Source organism: Falco naumanni, chromosome 5 (assembly GCF_017639655.2).
Source record: "Falco naumanni isolate bFalNau1 chromosome 5, bFalNau1.pat, whole genome shotgun sequence".
NCBI lineage: Eukaryota > Metazoa > Chordata > Aves > Falconiformes > Falconidae > Falco > Falco naumanni.
The window spans coordinates 71,950,967-71,974,807 of record NC_054058.1 but is presented as its reverse complement, the minus strand read 5'-3'; the positions used below and the strand labels follow the sequence as shown (position 1 = coordinate 71,974,807).

The window sequence follows — 23,841 nt, the reverse complement described above, 5'->3', positions numbered from 1 at the left end:
TCCCCGGGGCACAAGCGGGGGCTGGGAGGGTCTCTGGCAAGTGGCATGTTGGGGGGCCAGTGATGTGGTGTGGGGCTGCGGGGGGTCCCCAGGCCATGGAGGGGGGATGCGAGATCTGTGGGGCACTTTGGGAGTCTGGCATGGGACTGGGGGGGCTTCAGGGCATGGCAGGGGGGAGACTGGGGACTAGGGGGGCTCAGCGACCTGGGGGGGGAGGGGGTCCCCAGATTTTCACCTGTATTTGAGGGTCTCGGGGACTTGCAGGGCAGATGGGGGGGCACCAGGTTGCCACCTGTATTTGAGGGTCTCAAGGACATGGGAGGTCCCCAAGTTGTTACCCGTATGTAGGGGGTCCAAGGGACCAGGGGGGTCTGAGGGACTCTGGGGTGTCCCCAGGTTGTCACCCGTACTTGGGAGTTTCAGGGAGCTGGGGGTCTCAGGGAGCTGGGGGGGTGTCCCCCCAAGTTCTCACCCGTACTTGGGGGTCACAGGGACTCAGGGGGCAGCTGGGGGTCTCTGGGGACTGCAGGCATCTGAGGGTCCTCGGTGTCTCCTGGGCATCACTGACTCTGGGGGGTCCCCTGGTCAGGTGGGGGCGGAGGGTCCCGGAGGCAGCGTGCTGGGTGGGCCAAGCTGGGCTCTGCGCTGCTCTCCCTGGGGCACTGCTGGCCTCGCTGGGGCTCCATGGCAGCCGTAGGGATGCTGGGGGACACCCCGTGTCCTACAAGTCTATGGTGTCGCTGCCCAGGCTGTGGCGGTTGGAGCTGGAGTCACCGGGGTGCTCAGGGACGCCCCCGGCTGCAGGGACCCCCCCCCCAGGGTGTCCCCCCTGGGGCCGGGGGGCTGGGGGGGGGCAGGGGCTGCCCCCTGCCCAGCTCTGGGAGGGCCGCAGCACAGGGGCTGCCCGGGGGGGACCCCGCCAAGTAGGGCTGGGGTCTGGCACCGCCGCCAGCCCCCCCTGGGACAGTCCCTGGGCCGAGGGGCTGCCACCACCTCGCCGCCCCCGTGCCCCCGAGGACATCACAGACCACCCCCCCAAGGAGGCTGCACGCTGCAGGGGCCGGGGGCGGCCTGCGGGGGTGAGCCCCGGTGTGCTGGTGGTGCTGGGCTCCCGTGTGCCGGCGGTGCCGAGACCCGATGTGCTGGTTGTACTGAGATCTGGTGTAGCCGTTGTGCCAAGACCCGCTGTGCCGGCTGCACTGGGCCCCGGCACGGTGGTAGTGCTAAGCACGGGTGTGCTGTCTGTGCCGAGGCTTGGTGTGCTGGTGGTGCTGAGCTCCAGGGTGCTGGTGGTGCTGAGCCCAGGTGTGCCAGTTGTGGTACACCCTGCTGTGCTGGTTGTATTAGGACTCAGTGTCGTGGTTGTGCCGAACCCTGATGCATTGGTTGCACTAATCCCTGCCATGCTAGCGGTGCCCATCCCTGGCGTGCCAGCTGTGCAGAGCCCTGTTACGCTGGTTGTGGTGAGCCCTTCTGTGCTGGTTGTGCCAAGACTTGGTGTCGCAGCTGTGCTGAGCCCTGCCGTGCTGGTGGTGCCGATGCTGATCCCTGGCAAGCCTGTTGTGCCGATCCCAGCCATGCTGGTGGCACTGCTCCCTGCCGTGCCATCGGTGCCGATTCCCACTGTGCCAATGACGCTGATCCCTGCCACGGTGCTGTGACGGAAGATTCCGGGCCGTGCTCCCAGCGCCTCATCAATGCTGCGGCGCAGGTCAATGGGCGAGGGGGGCCGGTAGCCGGCTGTGGGGTCCCCGTCGGCCTCAGGGGCCTCAGGGTGGTCCCCACAGAGCGGTAGCGCCTCGGTGTCCCCCCGCGGCCTCAGGGCGCAGCCATTGGGGGGCTCAGCAGGGGACTGCCGGGGAGGAGGGGCCACCACCAGTGCCAGCACAGCCAGGGGCAGCCCCATGGTGGCCTCGGCCAGGCGACAGCCCAGCTGCAGCCCCCACCACGCCCAGGGCCCGGGAGGGGGCGGCCCCCCCCAGCCCAGCACCTGCAGCGCCCCAAAAACCTGCAGCCCCGCACTCAGCATGGCCCCCAGTGCTGCCACCCCCACTGCCACCCCCGCCCCCAGCCCCCCAGCCCCCCGCACCTTGCCCTGGGCTCCCCACCCCTGCCCCCCACCCCCACAGCAGGGCAGCACCCATAGGGTCAGGGCAGCCACCAGGCCAGCAAAGAGCCCCCGTGGCAGCAGCAGCAGCCCCGGCAGCCGGCCCAGCATCGCCACTGCCAGCACGGTGCCCAGCACCCCCGCCACGTGCAGCACTCCCAGCGCCACCACGGCGGGGGTCCGGCAGCGAGAGGGGGAGCGCAGGGCCAGCACCAGCCCCCAGCCCAGGCATGGGAAAGGCAGCTCGAAGAGGAGGCGCGCAGCGGTGGGGGGCAGGCGGCCGTGCTGCTCGTAGGCGTCGAAGAAGAGGGGGAAGGCGCGGGCAGCCCCCGCTGCTGCCAACAGCCCCCCCAGCAGCCGGGCAGCAGGTGGCCGACTGCAGGGACCCCCCAGTAGCACCACGATTCCCAGTAGTCCCAGTAGAGCGAAAAGGCATCCGATCCCGTAGATGTGGGCCTCCCAGGCCGGGCCCCAGGTGGCGGTGGCCACGGACCAGCTGGTCTGCAGGGCCACGAAGTGGGGGGGCCAGGAGAGGGGAGTGGTGGGGGCACCCTGGGGATCTGGTCCCCCTGAGCCGCAGGTGGAGCCCTGGGTGCAGGCAGAGGCGGCAGCCGAGGGGGGCACAGTGCCCCGGGGGGACTGGCGGCCAGGGGGGTGGGCTGCAGGGGAGGAGAGGGGTCAGGGTGGGAGGGCAGCATGTGCACCACTCCCCTCCATGTGCACCCCACATCACTCATGCCCCACGCATGCTTAGCACCCCCGTTTTCCCTCCTGTGCCCCACCATGTCATGCACACCCACAGGCTCCCCAAGCCCCCCCCCCCCCCCCCCCCATCACACCAGCCACTGTGGGAGTGTCAGGATCCCCCCACCTCCCCCAGGACCCCCCCTCACCTGGCTCAGCACCGCTGCCAGCCTGATCCTGCTCTTGGGACCCGTTGCCCCCCGGCACCTCGTGGCCGACCCTGGGGGGCGCCGTGGGCACCAGAAACCCTGAGGGGAGGACAGACACATTTCGGGCTCCCTCAGAATGGGGGGGCCATGCCGGGGGACCCCAGCCCACCTCAGCTGTGGCACTCACCAGCAGCACTGAGTTTGCTGGCCAGCTCTGAGATGCCGGCCTTGATGCCAGGGATGAGCGGGATGGGGCGGCGGGGGCTGGGGTGGGCCCACAGGAGGCTGGTGGGGGGCACGGCACCCCCTGGCCCCACTTCAGGCTCCAGCCCTGCCGTCAGGTCAATGGCGATGTCCAGCTCCAGCTCCTTGTCCTGCTCCCCAGCCAGGGATGCCGGGGGGGTTGTGCTGGCACGGAGAGGAGGGCCCCCCCACCCCCCCACTTCCTCCGGGGGGACCCCAGAGCCCGGCTCATCCCTGGAGTCAGGCCAGCCCAAGCCTGATGGCAGCAGGGTCGGGGGCACAGGGGTCCCAGTAGTGCCAGCGGGCAGTGGATAGGGGGGTGCTGGGGGGGCAGAGGGGGCAGCAGGGCGGGGGTTGCCCTGGCTTCGCACCTTGATCTTGAAGTTGAGGCCGAGGTTGAGGGAGAGGACAGGGGCTTCACTGCGGGGTGTGGGGGGTCCCGGTGCTGTCCCCGGGGGTCCTGGGAGGCTGGTGGGTGCTGTGGGGGGCGGCGGGGCAGCAGTGAGGGGGGCCAGGCACAGCAGGGCCAGCAGCAGGTGAGGGGCTGCCCCCAGACCCATGGGGGACATCTGGGACAGTGGCACGGTGGGAGCAGCGCTGTGAAGAAGGGCAGAGGGCACAGTTACACCAGCACCAACATCATACCCAGCACATGGTGCACAGCCAGCCCCGCAGCACAGCCAGCCCCACGGCACACGGCGCACCCCACAGCTCAGCCAGCCAGCCGCAGGACAACCCAGCCAGCCCCACGGCACACAGCCAGCCCCACAGCACAGGCAACCCCACAGCACACCCAGCCCCAAGGCACCATGGAGCTCAGCCAGCCTCAAAGCACCAATACAGCCCCACGGCACCATCCCAGCCCCGGTGTCCCCTGCAGGATGGTGACATGCCCATGTCAACGGCAGCTGGCGTGGCTCTGCTGGGGGGCCATGTCTGGGGACACCGGCAAGGCAGGATGGGGATAGGAGCATCCCTGGGGACAGGCAGCCTGCCCGCGCCATGCCCTGCCTGCGCCAGCAGCCCCTGCCCAAACCGGATCGGGCAGAACAGGGCGCACCGGGTCCCACCGACACCCCGTGGCTCAGGTCCCCCCCCAGGCAGAGCACTGCCCGGCGTGGGTGGCCCCAGCACCCGCCACCCCCCGGGGCTGAGGGTAGGGCAGGCAGCGTGGGCGCTGGGGAGGGGGGCGTCATGGCTTGTCCCGCCACTCTTGTCCCGCCATGCTCCTGCCACCCCCAGGGCATGCGGCGGCACAGGGGGACAGGGGGCACATGGAGCAGGCCCCCACCCTCAGGCTGCTGAAGGGGGGGCTTGTCCCCTAAGCCGGAGCCACCCGAGGGAGTGGAGTGCCCCCCCAACCTGGTGCCAGGGCCCTAATCTTTGTGACAAAGCCTGTCTCCACGGTGTCACATTGGGGCACATCAGAGCAGTGGCAGCGCAGCAGGGACGGATGCGATGTGACAGGGGCTCACGGGGCACACGGGGACCTGTCATTTCTGCCACCCACTGTTGCCAACGCACCCCAGCACTGCCAGCACAGGGGCTGCCCCCCAGCCCCCAGCACCCCGCTGCCCTCCTTGGTGCTGGTCCCCCGGGTGTTGCATGCTGGGTCAAACTCAACACGCACCCCAGCATGGCACCCATGGGTGACCCCCTCCCCCACACCACTTCCCCCAGGTGTGCACATGCATGTGGTGGGGGAAGCGCAGCACCTCCCATGCACGCGGCATCGCATGACCCTGAGCCAGCCTGGCCATGCACACGCACAGAGCCCAGACCATGCATATCCCTGTGCACACGCCTATGCACACCCCCGTGCACACCCCAGCTGTGCACACACCCCTTGCACACCTGTATGCACACCCCAGCTGCACACACCCCCTTGCACACCCCGACTGTGCACACCCCGACTGTGCACACCCCCTTTGCACACCCCAGCTGTGCACACCCCTGCACCCCTCCCACCTGTTCCCCCACCTGCCCAGCACAGTGAGCGTGTGCGGGTGTGCAGGCGTGGGTGTGCATGACATCGTGTGTGAGCACGTGTGCATGAGCCAGCCTGCGTGGGGGTGTGATGGGGGCTCTGTGTGTGCGCACTGCTCGCCTCAGCCCGAAGTGCTGCCGCTTCAGCATGGGATGCACACACACACTCGCCCCCTGCTCTGCTACACCCACTTGCACACCTGGCACACTTGGGTCCCACACAGCCCCGCTGCCCCAGCACCTCCTAAGCGCACCCAAGCCCCCTGCTCACCAGCACCCCACCACTCCAGGCAGCCAGGACCCCGGCACCCCAGCATCCCTGTGCCCCTGCACCCTGGTAGCCCAACAACCCTCCACCCTGCACACCCCTGCAACGTGCAACGTGAGCACTCCACCACCCAGCACCCCAACAGCCTGCACCCACACACCAGGCACCTCGGGTACCCAAGCAACCTGCACCCCAGCACCCAGCACCCCAGGCATCACAGCATCTTGCACCCCAGCACCAGGAACCCCGGGCACCCCAGCACCCAGCATCCCAGGCACCTCAGCACCCTGCACCCCAGCACCTCTGCACAGGGCACCTCCGCACACCGCAACCCAGCACCCCCGCACTGAGCACCCCGCGCACCCCTGCACCCTGCACCCCAGCACCTCCGCACAGGGCACCTCCGCACACCGCAACCCAGCACCCCCGCACTGAGCACCCCGGGCACCCCAGCCCCCTGCACCCCAGCACCCCGAGCACTCTCTCACCGGGCACCCTGGACACCCCAGCACCATGCACGCCAGCACCCCGGGCACCCCGGCACCCCCAGTCCCCTGGGATCGGCCCCCCCCGCCCGGCCCCGCCCGCACCCACCGGCCTCCGCCGCGGCTCTGGCCCCGGCCCGGCCCCGCTCCGCGGCACCGGCACCTCCGGCAGCACCGGCAGCACCGGCAGCGGCAGAGCAGCGGCGGGCGGGGCGGGCGCGGGCTGCACCCCCCCTCCTCCTCCTCTCCACACCCCCCTCCTCTCCAAACCTCCCCCCTCCTCCTCCTCCTCCGCCCCCGGCCCTGCCGCGACGGCCGCGGGCACCGGGAGCCGCCCGGTTCGGCTCGGCCCGGACCGGCTCGTTCCCACTGGCACACGGACACTGCTCCCACTGCACGTGGCATGGAAGCACTGCTTCCACTGCTTCCACTGCTCACGCTGCTCCCACTGCACACAGCGCTCAGTTTGCACATGCTGCTCACAATGCACACACTGCTCACACTGTGCACACTGCCTGCACACACTGCACATTGCATGCAGACATTGCACACTGCTCGCATCGCACAGAGATTGCACACACCACACAGACACAGAGCACACGCTGCTCACGCGGCTTTCGCACATTGCACAGACATGCACTGCACATGGGCACACTGCGCACACACTGCACAGGCACAGTGCTCACACTTGCACTGTGTGGACATTGCTTGCACTGCTCACACACTGCTTGCACACTGCTCACACACGCACTGCTCACACCCTGCCCACACAACACTCACTCACCGCACGTCCACACTGTGCACAGCCCACACTCCCTGCACATCCCACGCACTGCGTGACGCACTGCACGCTGCCCATGTACGGTGCATGCACCATTTTATGCACATGCTGTGCACACTCACTGCAGGCGCTGCATGCACACACTGTGCACACTCACTGTACACACACTGCAGGCCTATGCTGCACACATTCACTGCACAACACACCACACTGCAGATATGCATCATGCACACTCAGTGCATGCACACACTGCTCACAGTCACTGCAGGCATGCCCTGTGCACGCTCACTGAATGCACACCCTCACTGCAGGCATGCACTGCACTCCCTGCACACACTGCATGCACATGCTGTGGGCACACGCACACTGCGCACATGAGCTGCACACACTCGCTGCGTGCACTCAGTGTACCCCTCATGCTCAGGGTGACCGCAGCCTGTGCCCCATCGGCAGCCCCAAGACCTGGCTGTGTGACAAGGCCATGCCAGCAGCCCTCCAGGGGTGGGTAACATGGGGCAGAGCCAGGAGGGGGGACAGAGGCACGAGGGGGGGGGATGCAGAGGTGCTGGGATGGGCACAGCCGCTTGATGGCCCTGCGGGCAGGAAGCAGGGAAGTGGGTCAGCAGCTCTGCACGGTGCACACTGCACGCTCGGGTGAGCCGCCACTGCCATCCAGGCCACGGCATGGCACGCCGGGAGCTGCCAATGCTGGAGGGGCTGGCAGAGGGATGGGGACACCCACTTGGGTCACCTCTGCCCTGTCTGATTGTAGGCAGCCCTGCCACGGGGGCAGCATGTACACCACCAAGTGTGCCACCATGTATGCTGGTACCCATGCCACCACCTGTGCCACCGTGTGTGCCATCAAGTGTGGCACCATGCATGCCAGTGCCCATTGCCACCACCTGTTCCACTGTGTGTGCCCCCATCTGTGCCACTGCATGTGCCATGGCATGTGACACCCTGTGTGCCACCATGCGAGCTCCTTTGCTCTCACACCTGGCAGTTGGGACCCCAAAGCTCCGGCTCCGGGGTGGGGGTGGGGTTTCCCCGAGGTGCTTGGGCAGTGTGGAACCCGGTCCATTGTACACCCCTTACACACCCCTGTTACACCCTCATTGCCCCCCCCAGCCCCTCATCAGCATGCCAGAGGGAGGCACTGGGGACCACGGTGGCTCCTGGGGGAGGGCAGGGGGGGAGGGGTGTTTGTCTGTCTCCGGCGGGTGGGGCGGGGGGGGGGGGGGGGTACGGCGGATATGCTGGGGAGGGGGCATGGCAGTTGTCACCAGGTCGCCACCATCCCCCAGGACCAGATAGCGGGGTTGACATAGCAGAGGGGCACGGGGAGCCGTGGGGGACCACGGGGGCCTGTCCCCATGCCACCGGCGGTGGCGCAGTGCCCGCTGGCGTTGTGTAAGGCGTTTTGTAACCGCGGCCTGGCCTAATCCCGGCGTCTGCCAGCATCTGCCTGCTGTGTCCCGGCACCCGCACCCCCACCCGCACCGGCACCGGCACCGGCACCGGACCGGCACCCGGACGAGCACCCGCACCCGCACTGGCACCTGCACCTGCACCGGCACCGCTGGACGCTGGCACAACTGGACTCCTCCAGCTCAGCCAGATGCCTCCGCACTGCCGGACCCCCAGGCACAGGCAGAGCCCCACAGCACTGCTGGACCCCCCCGGCACACCGGACCCCCCTGGCACACTGGACCCCCCACCACAGCCAGACCCCCTCACAGAGCCGGACCCTCTGATGCTGCTGGACCCCCCTGGCACAGCCAGTGACACCGGGTGAGCATGGGGAGGGGACATGGGGGTGACGTGTGTGTGTCTGGGGGGAGCTGCAGGGACCTGAGCGCCCCGATGTCTCCGCAGGGGCTCAGCCCGTGCCCAGTGCCCCCAGGGTGGGGGGAGATGCCAGGGTGGGGGTGCGCGGTCCCCAGGCCAGGGGGAGGGGGGAGCGGGTCTGGGGCACACGGAGGAGGGCACAAGGTGGGCAGGGTGTCCCCAAGTGTCTGTGGGACATGGGACATTCAAACGTCCTCACGGTGCAGGGATCCCGGGGGGGGGGGGGGGAGGTCCCAGCCCATCCTGGGGCAGCACGAGGAGGGGAGACGACCCTACAGAGGGGGGCAGCAGGACAGGACCCCCCTGCCCCATCCCCCCAGGGTGCGGGTGTTACCTGGCAAGACTGCAGGGTCTTCTGTCTGGGGGGGGTGTGTCCCCCGTTTGGGGGGTGTTGCCCCACTTTGGGGGGGTGTCCCACATTTGGGGGGGGTGACCCACATTTGGAGGTGTCCCCCTGATGCCCACCTCCTGCCCTGTCTCCCCCAGGGAGGACGTGGGGCTGCATTGTGCCTCCCCACCACTGCCCCCTGTCACGGTGACATCCTTCTCGGGCACCATCCGCCTCTACCACAGTGCCATTGAGGGGTCCCCTCCAGCCCCCCCCGGCAGACCGCTGCTGCTGCTGCTGCCTTGGCTGGGGGCACGGGCACGGGGGCTGGCACGGTATCTGGCGCTCTACCTGCGCCATGGCATGGACGTGCTGGTGGTGGGGACAACGGTGTGCCACATCCTGCGGCCATGGCAAGGGCAGCGCCTGGCAGGGCAGCTTCTGCGGCTGCTGGACCACAGCGGAGATGGTGGCATTGGTGGTGGTGGCAGCGATGGTGACGGGTGTGGTGCTGGTGGCAACGGTGGTGCTGGTGGCAGTGGTGGCTGTGGCCTGGCCACCCGCCCGCTGCTGGTGCACGCCATCTCTGCCGGTGCCTACACCTTTGCCCAGGTGCTGCTGCTCCTCCACCACCAGCCCCAGCAGTGCCAACGCCTGGCACCACGCTTCCGCGGCATCATCTACGACAGCCTGGTGACTGGTGGCTTCGGGGACATGGCGCAGGGTGAGTGTGGCTTGGGGGGGAAATACCCACTGCAGGTGCCACCGAGGACCCCCACCGGCACTGACACAGCTCTCTCCCCACAGGCATCGCTAGCACAGTGGGCACGCCGTCCCTGCGGGCCCTGGTGCGTGCTGGTGCCTGGCTGTACCTGAGGGTGCTGGGGTGCTGGGGGGGGCAGGAGTTTGAGCAGGCACGAGGTGCTTTCGCCAGCCCCCCCCTGCGCTGCCCCCTCCTCCTCTTCTACTGCCTGGATGATGGGCTAAGCCAGCCAGCAGTGCTGCGGGCGCTGCTGCAGGGCTGGCGGGCACAGGGCATCTGTGCCCATGCCTGTGGCTGGCCACACTCCCGCCATGCCGCCCACCTGCGCCAGCACCCCGCCGAGTACTGCCGCATCCTGCTCGCCTTCCTGCGCTCACTGGAGGGCCCCCCTCCCACCAAGGCCAGGCTCTAGCAGGGGGCATCCCACCCCAGGACGAACAGACGGAGTGGCACTACCAGCCCACGTGAGACCACCAGGCCACAGGGCACCACGGCTGGCTGCTGCGATGCCAGGGTCAGAGCTGTGCCAAGGGTGCGAAGGTGTGCCATGGTGCGCAAGGTCATGTCCATGGTGTGCAAACCTGTGCCATGGTGTGTAAGGCTGTGCCCACGGTGTACAAAGCCATGACATGGCATGCAAGACCATGCCATTGTGTGCAAGGACATGCCAACAGTGTGTAAACCCGTGCCATGGTGTGCAAAGCTGTGCCATGGTGTGCAAGGCCATGCCACGGTGTGCAAACCTGTGCTACGGTGTGCTAAGCCTTACCCACAGTGCACAAGGCCATGGCATGGTGTGCAAGGCTGTGACATGATGGGCAAGGCTGCGCCAGCGTGCAAGGACATGCCCACAGTGTGCACACCTGTGCCACAGGGTGCAATGCCATGCCACAGTGTGCAAAGGCTGTGCCTGTGGTATGCAAACCTGTCCCACGGTATTCAAGGCCGTGCCAGGGCGTGCTACCTCGTGCCCCTGGTGTGCAAACCTGTGCCACAGCGTGCAAGACCAGGCCAGTGCACAATGCTGTGCCCAAGGTGACCACGCTATCCCCAGCGTGTGTAAGGCTGTGCCATGGCATGCAAACATGTGCCATGGTGTGCTACCCCATGCTGTGCTATGCCAACATGTGCCATGGTGCTGCCTGCCCCCGGTGCTGCCTGCACAGGCAGGGAGACAGGCAGTGGCAGCACTGGATGCTCCATTACTTTATTAATACCTGGATACAGCACGGTGTCGGCCCTGGTGCCCCCCCCTCCAGCCTGCCAGGGGGGCCGGGGGGATGGGAGGCTCCCCCAGGTGCAGGGGGCTGCTGCTGCCCCTGCAGTGACCCCAAGCTGAAGGGGAAAAGGGGCAGCCCCCTCTGCACTGGCAGGGAGTCCTGATGGGAGGCGGGGGGGGCGGGGGGCAGTCCCTTCCCCTGCCCCCCCTGTAGGGGCAAAGTAGGGTCATGGCGGAGGGCAAGCAGCAAGTGCCATGCCCTACCCACCTGAGGGGCGCAGCACCCCAGGGCCCACACAAAAATCCTGTGGTCCCAGGTAGGTGCCGGGGGGGCAGGCAGGGAGGCCCTGACAGCCCTATGGCTGGGGGGTGCCAGCGGCAGGGGCTGGCCAGGGGTCCAGCCCGTAGTGCAAAGCCAGCCCCGGCGACATCCCAGCGTGGCACTAGCGGCGGTGGTGACGAGGGGCCGCGGGGAGACCGGCCAGCTCTGGGCGGGGGGGGCCAGCGCGTGCCCCCTCCTCAGTACAGCCGCTTCTCGTAACTGTGGGGTAGAAGTGGGGGATGAGCAGTGGGGCGGGGGCCTGGGCCCCCAGACCTCACGGTTGCCCCACCCCTCCCCCCCACTGCACCGGCACCACGTCAGATCCTGGCTGGTAAATGCAGAGGTGCCCCCCCAGCACCCTGAGCCACCCCAGTATCTCCACTGGGGGGCTGCAGGTCCCCCATCAATGGCAGCCCCCCCTGCCTGCCCCCCCTCCCCCATCACCTCGCAGCCCCGGTGGGAGTGGGGTGCTAGCTGGTACTTACGTGGCAGAACTGTAAAGCTATGGCAGCGGCATGGGCAGGAAAGAGAGAGAAGGTTACAAGGTCACCCTGGCCCGGCACATGGCACGGCGATCCCCCTGGCCCCCCACCCGGATGCACCAGCACCACAATCCAGCCAAGCCACCTAGCACTGGCACGATGATCCATCTGGACATCAGCACCCTGGTCTGACCCTGTGACCAGCTGCTGCACCATGCTCGGCTGAGTGTCCCAGAACCAGCACTACCTGGCACCGGCACCATGTGCTGCACCAAGCTATCTGGCACCGGCACCGTGATCCAGCTGGACATCAGCACCATGCTCCAACCTGGTGACCTGGCACCAGCACTGCACTTGCCCAAGGCTCCTGGTACTGGCACCATCTGGCCCTGGCACCATCTGGCATCACATGCTGACCAAGTCACCAGGCTCCAGTACCACGCTCTGGCAGAGCCTCCTGGCACCGGCACCACCCAGCACCAGCACTGTGCTCCGACCAAGCCAGGCTGGCGCTGGCACCATGCCATGACCAAGCTACCTGGCACCAGTAATGCACTCCAATGAGGCTGGCTGGCCACCAGCACTGGACTCCTGGCACCGGCACTGTGCTCCAACCGAGCCATCCAGCACCGGCACCACACTCTCATCAAGCTGCCCAGCACCAGCACCCCAGCTCAGTCCATGCTGAGGTGGACACTGGGTAGGTGCTGCAGCCCCACGGCTGCCGGCGAGGACATGCTGCCCTGAGCCACTGCCCGGCTTCACCCTGAAGACATCAGCAATGCCACGGTTGCTCGAGCCTACCCAACCTTGTCTGGTCATGGCTCATGGAGAACATGGCCAAGGTGGTCAACTGGCCAGCCAGCATCCTGGCCAGCCGACCAGCCAGCCAGCCAGCATCCCGACCACCACCAAGCCAGCCAGCCTCTGGGCAAACTGGCCAATATCCCGGCCAAAGAAGCAGCCACCCAACCAACCAGCACCTCAACCAGCTGGTCAACCATAGCCAACCAGCACCTCAACCAGCACCCAGCCAACCAACCAGCTGGCCACTCACAGCCAACCAGCACCTCAACCAGCACCCAGCCAACCAGCTGGCTGATCACCAACAAACAGCAGCCTGGCCAGCCAACCAGCACCTCAACCAGCATCTTGGCCAATGAGACAACCAACCACAGTCAACCAGCATCCTGGCCAGCCAACCAGTATCCCAGCCAAGCAACCAGCAGCCCCACAGGCTGACCAACCAGCAACTGGCCATGAGCCGCCACCCAGTGGCCAGCCAGCCAGCTCTGGTGGCTACCAGAAGCCTTGCTCCCGTGCACAAACCACACCCCCTTGTGCAAGCCTTGCCTCCCCTTGGACCCCAAAGGTGCTGCAGCATCCCGGGCGGGCCCGGAGAAGAAGCCCCCAGTGCAAGGGGGTGTCACCAAGGTGGGAGGGGGGGACGTGCCAGGCAGGGCTGGGGTGGCTGTGGGTGCTCATCCTTACTCTGGGGCACCCCACGGGGTGAATTAAAACAACTGCCGCAGCCACTCTGCACCCTGACTGTCACTGGGGCGGGGGGCCACAGCACTGACTCCCAGCTGCGGGTTACACCTGGGTGAAACACCCCCACACACAGCCCCCACACTCTGCCTGGAACCCCTGTGTCCTGGACCCTGTCATGTGCCTCAGGCTCCCCATCCCCCCAGGCTGCTCCCCTAGTCCCAGTCTGGACCAGCACCCCCAGTACCAGTGTGTTCCCACAGTGGCACAGCATAGGGGGTGACCCACAGCCGAAGGGGGCTTGGCTGAGGGTCCATCCAATCGGTTCCTACAGCCCCCAGTGTGGCCACACCAGCCAACACCCAGTGCTGGGGTAAGGGGGGGCCGGGGACCCCCAACACCCAGTGCTGGGGCAAGGAGGGACCTGCCCCCCCCAGTACCTGGGCAAAGGCAGGCCTGGGAACCTCCCATACCCCAAACTGGCTGGGTGCCCCCCCATCTTACCCAGCACTGTGGTGACTGGGTGCCCCTCCATCCCTGGCACTGGTGTAACTGGGTGCCTGTCCCCCGCCCCATGCCCTGGGGAAGGGCACATGAGCCAGATCTGACGTGGTGCCTGCCGCAGCATCCCCATGCCCCCCTGTACCGCTGTGCTCCCCCCAATCCCCCACTTACGAGTGGAGCCCATGGACCCCCCCCTCGATCTGAGCTGCCATGGTCCTCTTCTCAAACTTCAGCTCCCCCGAATACATCATGGACCTGGTGGAGGGCGGTGGCAGGGTCAGCAGGGCAGGGTGACACCCCCACCCCCCCACCCCCCCATTTCCTTGTCCCCTATGCCACCCCCAGCTCACTGGAGCACAGAGAGGCTCCTGGCCCCTATGTCCTGGCAGCCGTGCTGGATTCCCGCAATCAAATACGGGACAAATTTATGGATGGAGCCCTTGTCCTGGACGGAGCCCGACACCCCCTGCGCCACCTTCACCTTGTCACCCTCGCTGTTGGGGGGGACACAGAGCAAGGGGGTCAGGGCTGAGTGTCTGGGACCCCCCCGTGCCCCTCCCCCAGCTCCATGACATACCTGAAGTAGCGTTTCTGGCTGCTGCTGCTCTTCTCCATGGCATCCAACGAACCCATGCCCCGGTACTGCTTCAGCCGCACACCCTCCGAGAAGAAAAACTCCCCCGGTGCCTCCGTGGTGGCCGCCAGCAAGGACCCCATCATCACTGCAGGGGGACGGCCGTCACAGCCCCTGGCTGGCACCAACATGGGTGCTGGGGTGACAGCAGGGACCTCCCCAGGGTGGCAGCAGGATGGGTGCCGGGGTGACAGCAGGGACCTCCCCAGGGTGGCACCAGGATGGGTGCTGGGGTGACAGCAGGGACCCCCATGGGTGACAGCAGGATGGGTGCTGGGTGCCCGTGCCCCCTGTGCCCCCCTGCTCACCGGTGGAGGCCCCCAGTGCCAGCGCCTTCACCACATGCCCCACGGTGCGGATGCCGCCGTCAGCGATGACGGGCACGCCGAAGCGCCGGGCATATTCAGCCACCTTGTAGACTGCCGTGCCCTGTGGCCGCCCGCACGCCATCACTGCCGGAGAGGGGTCAGCACCCGCCGTGGCGCCGTGGCGTGCCGGGGGGTCACCACACCGGGGGGGTCACCGGTGCATCGCCACGCACCTTCCTGGGTGATGCAGATGGAGCCACAGCCCATGCCCACCCGTAGGGCATCCACGCCAGCGTCAATCAGGTTCTTGGCCTGGGCAGCTGTCACCACTGCGCCCCGGCGAGAGGGCACCCTCCACATCAGGCACCTGCCAGCGAGGGGTGCTCCCCCACGGGACAACCGCCCCCCGAGGCACCCCACTCCTGCACCCCAATACCCAGCCCCACGACACCCCAATCCTCTCCCTGTCCAGCTCCCTACCCTATGGCACTCCTATTCCTTGCCCCACAGCACCCCAGTCCTCTCCCTGCCCAGCCCCCCACCATGGTACCCCTATTCCCTGCCTCACAGCACCTCGATCCTCCCCCTGCCCTGCACCCCAAATCCCTGCCCAGCTCCCCACCCCACAGCACCCCAACACCCAGCCCCACAGCACACCAATCCTCCTCCTGCCCAGCCCTCTGCCCCACAGCACACCAAATCCTCACCCCACCCCCCAACCCTCCCCTGCTGACCCCCCAGCACTCCAGCCCCCCGTGGCCCCCGTCCACCCTCCACAGTGGGGTGCCCACAGCCCTGGCTCACCATTGCCCCCGATCACCTGCAGGTCGGGGTATTTCTGCTTGATGTAGTGGATCATGCTGATCTGGTAGATCGAATTCCCCTGGGACGAGTCCTAGGGGATACGGCATGGGGGGCACCGTATGGGGACACACTGTATGTGGGGTCACGGCATGGGGGGGGACGGCGTTAGGGGGTTCACACATGGCATGGGGGGCAGGGGTGTGGGGTGCCCTGGGGGGAGGATTTGGGGTGCCACAGGGTGGGGAGCAGGGCAGAGGTTTAGGGTGCAGAGCAGGGGGAGGACTGGGGTGCCACAGGGCAAGGATTTGGGGTGCTGTGGGGCCAGGAGCTGGGCAGATGGAGGATTGGGGTGCTGTGGGGCTGGGTATTGGGGTGCCACAGGGTGGCAAGCAGGGCAGGGATTTGGGGTGCCGTGTGGTGGGGTACAAAGCAGGGAGAGCACTGAGGTGCTGTGGGGTAAAGAAGGATTTGGAGTGTCATGGAGTGGGGAGCCAGGCAAGGAGAGAACTCGGGTGTCATGGGGCAAGGATCTGGGGTGCCATGAGGTGGGGAGCTGGGCAGGGAATTGGGGTGCAGGGCAGGGCAAGGATTTGGGGTGCCCAAGGTTAGAGAGCTGGGAAGGGAATTGGGGTGCTCTGGGGAGGGCACTTGGGGTGCCCTGGGGCAGGAATTTGGGATGCCATGGGGCTGGGTGCAGGAGTGGGGTGCAGCAGGGTGGGTGCCCATCCCTGGGCCCCCCACAGTCCCCTTTGCAGCCCCCCACCCACCAGCACCACCAGGTCGACGCTGGCCTGCACCAGCAGGTCCAGGCGGTACTTGTCATCCTCGCGGGTGCCAATGGCTGCCCCGCACAGCAGCTGCTTGCGGGCATCCTTGGAGGCCAGCGGGTGCTCCCGGTTCTTCTTCAGGTCCGTGCGGGCGATGATGGCCACCAGCTCGTCACTGTCATTGACGATGGGCAGCTTCCCTGGTGGGCACAGGGGGGACCCCCCAATGGGGTGACACAGAGGTGACCCCAGGGACGGGGGCATGCAGAGGTGACCCCAAGAGATGGGGATGGGGTGACACAGAAGTGACCCCAGGGATGGAAATGGGGTGACGTGGAGGTGACCCAAAGGATGGGGTAACACAAAGGTGACCCAAGGGACTGATGATGTGGAGGTAACCCCAGGGATGAGTGACGTGGATGTGACCCCAAGGGTTGGGGAAACAGAGGTGACCCCAGGGATGAGTGATACAGAGGTGACCCCCAGGATGGTGCCAGGGTGCTGGGCCCCACTGTGGTGGGGTTGGTACCCTTCTTGCTGCGCTGCAGGATCTCATTGGCCTCTTTGAGGGTGATGCCAGCAGGAGCCACCACCAAGTCATTGCGTTTTGTCATTACCTGTGAGGCCAGCATCACCCACATGGGAGCTGGCAGGACCCTGGGGCCACTGCAGGCTGCTCCCACCCCAGCCATCTGGCCTTGGCCAGGCTATCCACCCCTGCATCCCACCCCACCTCATCCCATCCCACCTCTGCATTCCATCCTTGCATCCTATCACACTTAATCCCACCCCTGTGTTACACTGCTGCATCCCATCCCACCTCGCTGCATCCCATCCCGCCTCGTCCCATCCCATCCTGTCCCATTCCATCCCATCCCCTCCCCGCATCTCATCTCATCCCCGTGTCCCACCTCACCCTACCCCAGCTCTGTCCCATCCCATCCCCGTGTCTCACCCCATCGTACCCTTGGCCTGCATCCCACTCCCTCCCATCCCTGCATCCTGTCCAAGTCCATCCTTGATCCCACTCCACTCCGTCCCTGCACCTTCTTCCAATCCATTCCTATCCCACCCCATCCCTGTTCCCATCCCATCACCCCCATCATCCCACCTCTGTCTGCATCCCACCCCTGCTCAATGTCTCACCAATGTCCTCCAATGCTCCCCACCCCTCCACCCGTCCTCCATCCCACCCTCTTCTCCCACCCGTCCTGTTCCCCATCCCAGTCCTGCATCACATCCCTGCCCCACATCCCACCCTCTTCTCCCACCCACCTCCTACCCCTGCCCCATGTCCCACCAACGTCCTCCAACCTTCTCCATCCCACCTTCTCCCACTCCAGTCCTGTTACCCATCCCAGTCCTGCATCCCACCCTTGCTCCACATCCTTGCCCTGCATCCCACCCATCCCACCCCCCTGCCCCACATCCCCCCAACATCCCCCACACACCTCGCCCAGCCGGGTGCCGTGGTCCCTCTCGGCCAGGAAGTCGATGTCACGGGAGGTGACAATGCCCTCCAGCTTGCTGCCCATCCTGCCCGTCTGGGTGACGGGGATCCCCGAGAAGCCGTGCCGCAGCTTGGCCTCCCACACGTCCCCCACCGTCTGTGTGGGGCTCATCACCACCGGGTCCGTGATGAAGCCCTGCTCGAATTTCTGGGGAGGGGGCATGGGCAGTGCTGTGGGCAGTGGGCAGCAGGCAGGGGGGCACCATGGTGGTGGGGACCCCCCTTACCTTCACCTTGCGCACCTCGTTGGCCTGGAACTCTGGGGTGCAGTTGTGGTGGATGATGCCAATGCCGCCCATCAGCTGGGGTGGGGGGCACAGGGAGGGGGTCAGTAGGTACCTGACCCTCAGTAGGGTGGGCACCCTGAGCCTGCACCCACCTGGGTATGGGCACCCACACACACTCCCATCGTGGGAATGTGCACCTCCCCCCTGCACCCACGTTCCCTCCAACCCTCCTGGGTTGCCCTCCTCCCGCACTGTGCGGGGCCTGCAGCCCCCAAGTTCCCCGGCCCCTATGTCCCCCCTGCCCCACCCCCAGGGCTCCAACCTCCCCTGCACCCACGTGGAACTGGGCATCCTCCACCCCGGGGTGCGCCCCCCGGGTGTCCCCCACTCACAGCCATGGCGATGGCCATGTCGGCCTCTGTGACTGTGTCCATGGGGGAGGAGATGAGGGGGGTCTTCAGGGTGATCTTGCGGGTCAGCGCCGAGGTCAGGTCCTGGGGGGAGCACAGACCCTTCTCCCTTCTGGCCCCCCTCAGCAGGGTGGGGGGAGCCCCTTGCCTCCCAGTCTCACCCTACCCCACTGGCTGGGACCACCCGCTGTGCCCCCCAGCCCTGCCCAGGCCCTGTCCCTCCCCCCTGGGGGCCCATGGATGTTCCAGAAGTTCCCCCCCCCCGCCATTGCTGAGCTGTGGGGTGCAGCCCCCCTGCCACACCCCCAAAACCCCATGGTGATCCCAGACCACGTCCTGCCATCACCCCAGGGGGAGGCATGGGGACATCATGCTAAGAGGGGACACCTGGACATCACCCTGGTGAAGAGGGACAGGGACATCACCCCAACACACACACACACAGGGCTGTTACCCTGGGAGGCACAGGAATGTCACCCTGGGGTGGGACATGGGGGCATCACCCTGTGGGGGGACAACAGGGACATCACCCCATGGGGATGGGACACTGAGATATCACCCTGGGGAGGTCCCAGACCAAGGCGGCCAGGACTCACCACCTCATCTGCTGTGAAGTCGATGAAGCCAGGGAGGATGAGGAAGTCACTGCAGAGAAGATGAAGGGAAGGGGGGGGCACCATGGCTGGCACCCCTCCCCAGCAGACCACAACCCCCCAGACACGTGTCCCCCAGCCCCCACAAAGTGACACAGTCCCCGCAGGGGGTGGGTGCTACATCCCAGGGGAGGTCCCCGGGGACAACGGTGCCCAGGGACCCTGATCCCACGAAGGCCACAGAGCCGAGGTGGGGGCACCCCAAGTGGACCCCCGGGACCACAGTGCCCAGGGTGCCCCAGCCCCATCCAGCCACGCTGGGTGCTGGGCTGAGAGCACCCCACTGGGATGGGGTGGGGGATGCCCCCCCAGGTTTGGAGTACCTGGGGGTGCTGGAAGGGTCGGGGGGGTCCACACATACTTGTAGGTGAGGCCATCGGAGGTGGCGAAGAGCTGCTGGGCAGTGAGCCCGTCCTCGGGCACGTAGCCGGTGCCCCCGCTGATCAGGTAGTCGGCCATGCTGCAGGACAGGGGGTGGCACCGGGACCCCCCTGCCGCCAGCGGGAGCCCCCCACCGGGACCCCCCCATCCGTACCACGCCGCCCCCCCCGCGGCACCGGGACCCCTCCCGCGAACCCCCACCTGAGCTGGCCAGGCCGGTGCCGGGGGGGCGGGGGGGGGGGGTCCCGGGGCGGGAGGCGCGTTGCGGTGCCGGTGCCCGCAGCGGCCACGGCGCAGGGCGGGGCAGGGGCGGGGCCGGGGCGAGGCTGCCCGGGAGGAGGAGCCAGAGCCGGGACCGGCCGCCGCAGCCCCCCCCCCCCCCCCCCCCCCCCCCCCCCGCTCCCAGCCTGCCCCAGCGCCTCCCAGTACCCCCCCGCCACCGCCCAGCGGCCCCACTACCAGCCCCCAGCGCCTCCCAGTAACCCTGCCCGCATCCCCAGTGCCCTCCCGCTACCCCTCGCCCCCTCCCCCCGCCGCACAGCGAGACCCCCCCTCTCACTCCTCTCCCTGCCCCCCCGCTCCCCCACGTCCCCCAGTAACTTCCAGGAACCCCCCATTACAGCCCGCCCATCCCCAGGAGCCTCCATCACCCCCCCCCCCCCCCGCTCCCCCTCCACCTCCCAGTACCCCCCACCGCTGCCTCGTCATCCTTGAGTATTCCCCCAGTACCCCCCCACTGCTGCCCCTCCACCTCCCAGTAACCCCCCCAGGACTCCCCAACGCTGCCTTACCATTACCCTTGCCCCCCCCATGCCCCAGTACCCCCCACTGCTGTCTCCCCGTGCCCCAGTAACACCCCAGTACCCCTCACCCACTACTCAGTAGCCCCCCATGCCTCAAGAACCTCCCAGTAACTCCCCAGTGCTGCCTCATCATCCCCCAATAACCTCCCAGTACCCCCCCGCCGCTTCGCCCCTAGGCCCCAGTAACCTCCCAGTCCCCCCTCCACTGCCGCCTCCTCACTACCCTACCTCCTCCATCTCCCAGTAACTCCACACTCCGGTCCCCCCATCTCCCAGTAACCCCCCCACTCCTGCTCCTCCATTTCACGGTAACCCCCCAGTATCCCCCCAATGCTGTCCTCCACGTCCCAGTAACCCCTCGGTATCCCCCCAATGCTGCCTCCTCACATGCCAGTAACCTCCCATTACCTCCCCAGTAACTCCCCCCGCGCCCCACCCGGTACCTGGGCTCCCCCTCGCCCATGGCGCTGAGCGCCGGAGCGAGGCGGGGCAGGGGGCGGGGCAGAGCCCATGGCCCCGCCCACGGCCCCGCCCTGCGCCAGCCCCGCATGTGTGCAAGCACCGTGCGCGCGCGCCCCGTGTCTGGGTGCCTTCCCCTTGCCTGGGTGACCCCCCGGCTTCACGTGTGGGGGGCCCCTTTCTCTGGGTGCTCTCCTCTGGTTTGGATGCCGCCCCCGTTTTCTGGGTGCCCCTTTTTTTCTAGTGTGCCCCCCCGATTTGTGGGTACACCCCGGTATTTTGAGTGCACCATCGGTTTTGGGATACCTCTCCTTTTCTTGACTGCCCATCCTTCCTTTTGGGTGCACCCCTTTGCCTTGGGTGCCCCCCCCCCCAGCTTTACCTTTGGGTTGCTGTGCCTTTTTGGGGGTTCTGCCCCTTTTTTTCAGACACACCCCGTTTTCTTGGGTACCCATCCTTGCTTTTGGGTGCCCCCCCCCAGCTTTACCTTTGGGTGCCCGTGTTTGTTTTGGGTCCCCCTCCTTTCTCTGGGTGCTCCCCCTTTTGTTGGGGTGCCCCCTTTTCTTCAGGGGAAGGGCTGCATCGCTCCCTTCAGGGGCTGCCCCCTCCCTCGGGTGCCCCCCGCCCTTCCAGCTGCATCCAGCAACCCACGCCACGCATACGCTGCCACGGGACCCACCACCCACTGGGTGCCCGCAGGTGTCGGTGCCCACAGTGCTTCATTACCCTCCAGCTAACAAGGCCCTGCGGGACACAGGCAGCAAAACAGCTCCTGCCTGCAGCCCCCCAGGGATGGCACCCTGCCTGCAGGCCCTGGGGATGCCTCCCCACCCCAAGAGGGTGCTGGTACCCACTGTGACCCCCCCGGACCAGCTGCAGGCAGGGTGCAGGCAGCAGGATTAGCGCTGCCCGCTCCCTGCCTGCTCTAATCCGCCCCCGCGGTGCAGCAGGCAAGGTCAGGGCTGCGGCCAGGCACGCCAGTGTACACACGTGTGCAAGGTTGGGCATGCCGAGGCACACACGTGTGCAAGGAAGGCACACTAGGGCACACACGTGTGTGATGCTGGGCACGCCAGGGCACACACATGTCCAATGCTGGGCACACCAGGGCACATACATGTGCGAGGCCCTCCCCCCCCAGCACTTGCTCCCACGGCACAGACCCCACGGCCCCCCACCGGTGGCACAGCCCCACCCCCCAATCGCTCCTCCCCAGTACCTGCCCCCCACGGCCCCTTACCCACGGCCCAGGCCCCGTAAACCACACCCCCTCGGCACAGGACCCCCACGGCACCACCCCACGCATGGCACAGCCCCCCTCAAGTCCCCGTCCGGCACTACCCTCCTCCCCCCCACACACACACACCCCCAGCACTCTCCCCCCACGGCCCCCTACCCACGGCACAGCTCCCCCAAGTCGCAACCCCTCGGCACAGCTTCTCCCCCCGGCACCACCCCCACTCGTGGCACGCCCCCCCCCCCCGGTCCCCCTCCAGCATTACTCCCCACACACTACAACCCCCCCAGCACTTGCCCCCCACGGCCCCGTAGCCACGGCACATCCCCCCCACAGCACTACCCCTACGCGTGGCACAGCTCTCCCCTCCCCCTAGCCCCCCCCCCCAGCACTCGACCCCCCCGCCCCCCCCACATTCCCCCCCCCGGCCCCACCTGCCCTCCTGGCCGGCCCGCAGGAGCCGCGCGCTGCAGCGCTGCGCCACTGTCTCGTAACCGTGTCCCGCGTGGGGGACCCCGGCGGCCGGGGGGGACCTCGCCGGAGGCTCGGGGGGCGCCTCCATGGGGCGGGGGTCAGGTCGCGGGTGGGCGAGGGGGGCACACGGGGGGTGCTCGGGGATGTGGTCTCGGGGGTGCACGTGGGATGCCCGTGGGTGCGGGGGCCGGCGAGGCCCGGCCGCTCCGGTTGCTCCTTCCCCGGGTGCCCGGGGCGGGAGGGGGGGTGGGGTGGCCACGCCCCCTCTGCCCCGCCCACCCCCGGGTGGGGGCTGGACACGGCCCGGGGGAAACTGAGGCACCGGGGGGGTGGGGGCGGGGAGGCCTGGGGATGGTCGGTCCCTGGCGGGGTGCGGGGGCTGTGTGTCCCCCCCCCCCTCCCCCGGGCCTTTCCCAGCCGTGGCAGCTGTCGGGGATTAGAGCGGCCAGGGGATTAGCGGGGCTGCCCGGCTATTTACTGCCGGGGGGGAGAGGTAGGTGTGCGAGTGTGCAAGGTGGGAAGGGGGTGCAGGGCGGGAGGGAATTGCTCTGGCGTGGAAGAGGGTGTGCAAGGTGAGTGTGCAAGGTGGGAGGGGGTGTGCAAGGGAAAAGGGGAGGGTGCAAGGTGGGAGGGGATTGCACAGAGTAGGTGGCAGGTGTGCAAGGTAGGAGGTAGGTGTGCTAGGCAGGGAGTGAGTGTGCAAGGTGGGAGGTGGGTGCAAGGCAGGAGGGAATTGCTCAGGGCAGAACAGGGGGTGCAAGGCAGGCACTGGGTGTGCAAGTGCAAAGGGGAGTGTGTAGGACAGGCAGTGGTGGGGGGTGCAAGGGAGGAGGGGATTGAATGGAGTGGAGGTAGGTGTGCAAGGGGGGTGGTGCAACATGGGCAGGAATTTCCTGGGGCAGAAGGGGGTGTGCAAGGTGGGAGGGGGGTTGCAAGTAAAAAGGGGAGCATGTGGGATGGGGAGGAGTGTGCAAGGCGGGAAGTGAGTGTGCAAGGTGGGAAGCAAGTGTGCAAGGGAAAAGGGGAGTATGCCAGGTAGGAGGTGGGGGGTGCAAGGCGGGTGGGGATTGCACAGGGTGGGAGGTGGGTGTGCAAAGTGGATTAGAACTGAATGGGGTGGAAGGGGTGTAGGAGGTGAGTGTCCAAGGTGGAGGGGGTGTGCAAGGGAAAAGGGGAGTATGTGTGTGTGGGGTGCAAAGTGGGAAGTGAGTGTGCAAAGGAAACGAGAACTGTGTGAGGCAGGAGGGGATGGCACAGAGTGGGAGGCAGGTGTGCAAGGCAGGAAGGGCTGTGCCAGGCACAGGGCCGTGAGTGGCCCTTGTGCTCCCACTGCACCCTAGTGCTTCCAGGGCTCCCAGTGCTTCCAGCACAGGTGGTCCCCAGTGTCAGGAGGTGTGCCTACCCCCGGGTGAACATAGGCATGTTTCACCCACACGTGCATATTTGCACACCTG

General features: G+C 67.2%; 3 protein-coding genes across 7 annotated transcripts; 1 reads left to right on the top strand and 2 right to left on the bottom strand.

Annotated features, from left to right (window-relative positions):
• Window positions 1-186: 186 nt before the first annotated feature.
• Window positions 187-6,153, bottom strand: PRRT4 (proline rich transmembrane protein 4). The gene is made up of 5 exons (XM_040596575.1): window positions 6,092-6,153; window positions 3,188-3,840; window positions 3,001-3,099; window positions 1,454-2,766; window positions 187-204 (listed from the first exon to the last, which is right to left on the bottom strand). The coding sequence occupies exons 2-5, from the start codon at window positions 3,810-3,812 to the stop codon at window positions 187-189; spliced, it is 2,055 nt and encodes a 684-aa protein (XP_040452509.1). The 5' UTR covers window positions 3,813-3,840; window positions 6,092-6,153.
• A 1,926-nt stretch (window positions 6,154-8,079) lies between these two features.
• LOC121089268 lies at window positions 8,080-10,769 on the top strand. Its single transcript, XM_040596379.1, has 3 exons — window positions 8,080-8,557; window positions 9,101-9,666; window positions 9,750-10,769. The coding sequence occupies exons 1-3, from the start codon at window positions 8,385-8,387 to the stop codon at window positions 10,115-10,117; spliced, it is 1,107 nt and encodes a 368-aa protein (XP_040452313.1). The 5' UTR covers window positions 8,080-8,384; the 3' UTR covers window positions 10,118-10,769.
• A 127-nt stretch (window positions 10,770-10,896) lies between these two features.
• Window positions 10,897-22,663, bottom strand: IMPDH1 (inosine monophosphate dehydrogenase 1). Of its 5 annotated transcripts, none has more exons than XM_040596374.1 (16): window positions 22,348-22,663; window positions 19,395-19,493; window positions 18,977-19,025; window positions 18,363-18,464; window positions 17,971-18,045; window positions 17,685-17,891; window positions 16,763-16,850; window positions 16,234-16,433; window positions 15,467-15,557; window positions 14,896-14,991; window positions 14,663-14,806; window positions 14,298-14,472; window positions 14,071-14,214; window positions 13,892-13,975; window positions 11,732-11,748; window positions 10,897-11,465 (listed from the first exon to the last, which is right to left on the bottom strand). In XM_040596374.1, the coding sequence occupies exons 1-16, from the start codon at window positions 22,473-22,475 to the stop codon at window positions 11,368-11,370; spliced, it is 1,797 nt and encodes a 598-aa protein (XP_040452308.1). In that variant the 5' UTR covers window positions 22,476-22,663; the 3' UTR covers window positions 10,897-11,367. The 5 variants fall into 5 exon arrangements, with proteins under 5 accessions (XP_040452308.1, XP_040452310.1, XP_040452309.1 ...); XM_040596376.1 differs by having other exon boundaries at window positions 14,298-14,442; window positions 22,348-22,659; XM_040596375.1 differs by lacking the exon at window positions 22,348-22,663 and adding an exon at window positions 20,661-21,850.
• Window positions 22,664-23,841: the final 1,178 nt, after the last annotated feature.

Coding starts and splice junctions, on each gene's coding strand:
- PRRT4 (XM_040596575.1), bottom strand. CDS start 3,812: ATGTCCCCCATGGGTCTGGGGGCAGCCCCTCACCTGCTGCTGGCCCTG. Junction 3,100..3,187: donor CAGCAAACTCAGTGCTGCTG/GTGAGTGCCACA, acceptor TCCTCCCCTCAG/GGTTTCTGGTGCCCACGGCG. Junction 2,767..3,000: donor TGGCAGCGGTGCTGAGCCAG/GTGAGGGGGGGT, acceptor CCTCCCCTGCAG/CCCACCCCCCTGGCCGCCAG.
- LOC121089268 (XM_040596379.1), top strand. CDS start 8,385: ATGCCTCCGCACTGCCGGACCCCCAGGCACAGGCAGAGCCCCACAGCA. Junction 8,558..9,100: donor GGCACAGCCAGTGACACCGG/GTGAGCATGGGG, acceptor TGTCTCCCCCAG/GGAGGACGTGGGGCTGCATT. Junction 9,667..9,749: donor CTTCGGGGACATGGCGCAGG/GTGAGTGTGGCT, acceptor CTCTCCCCACAG/GCATCGCTAGCACAGTGGGC.
- IMPDH1 (XM_040596374.1), bottom strand. CDS start 22,475: ATGGAGGCGCCCCCCGAGCCTCCGGCGAGGTCCCCCCCGGCCGCCGGG. Junction 18,465..18,976: donor ACTTCACAGCAGATGAGGTG/GTGAGTCCTGGC, acceptor TGCTCCCCCCAG/GACCTGACCTCGGCGCTGAC. Junction 14,807..14,895: donor CATCTGCATCACCCAGGAAG/GTGCGTGGCGAT, acceptor CCTCTCCGGCAG/TGATGGCGTGCGGGCGGCCA.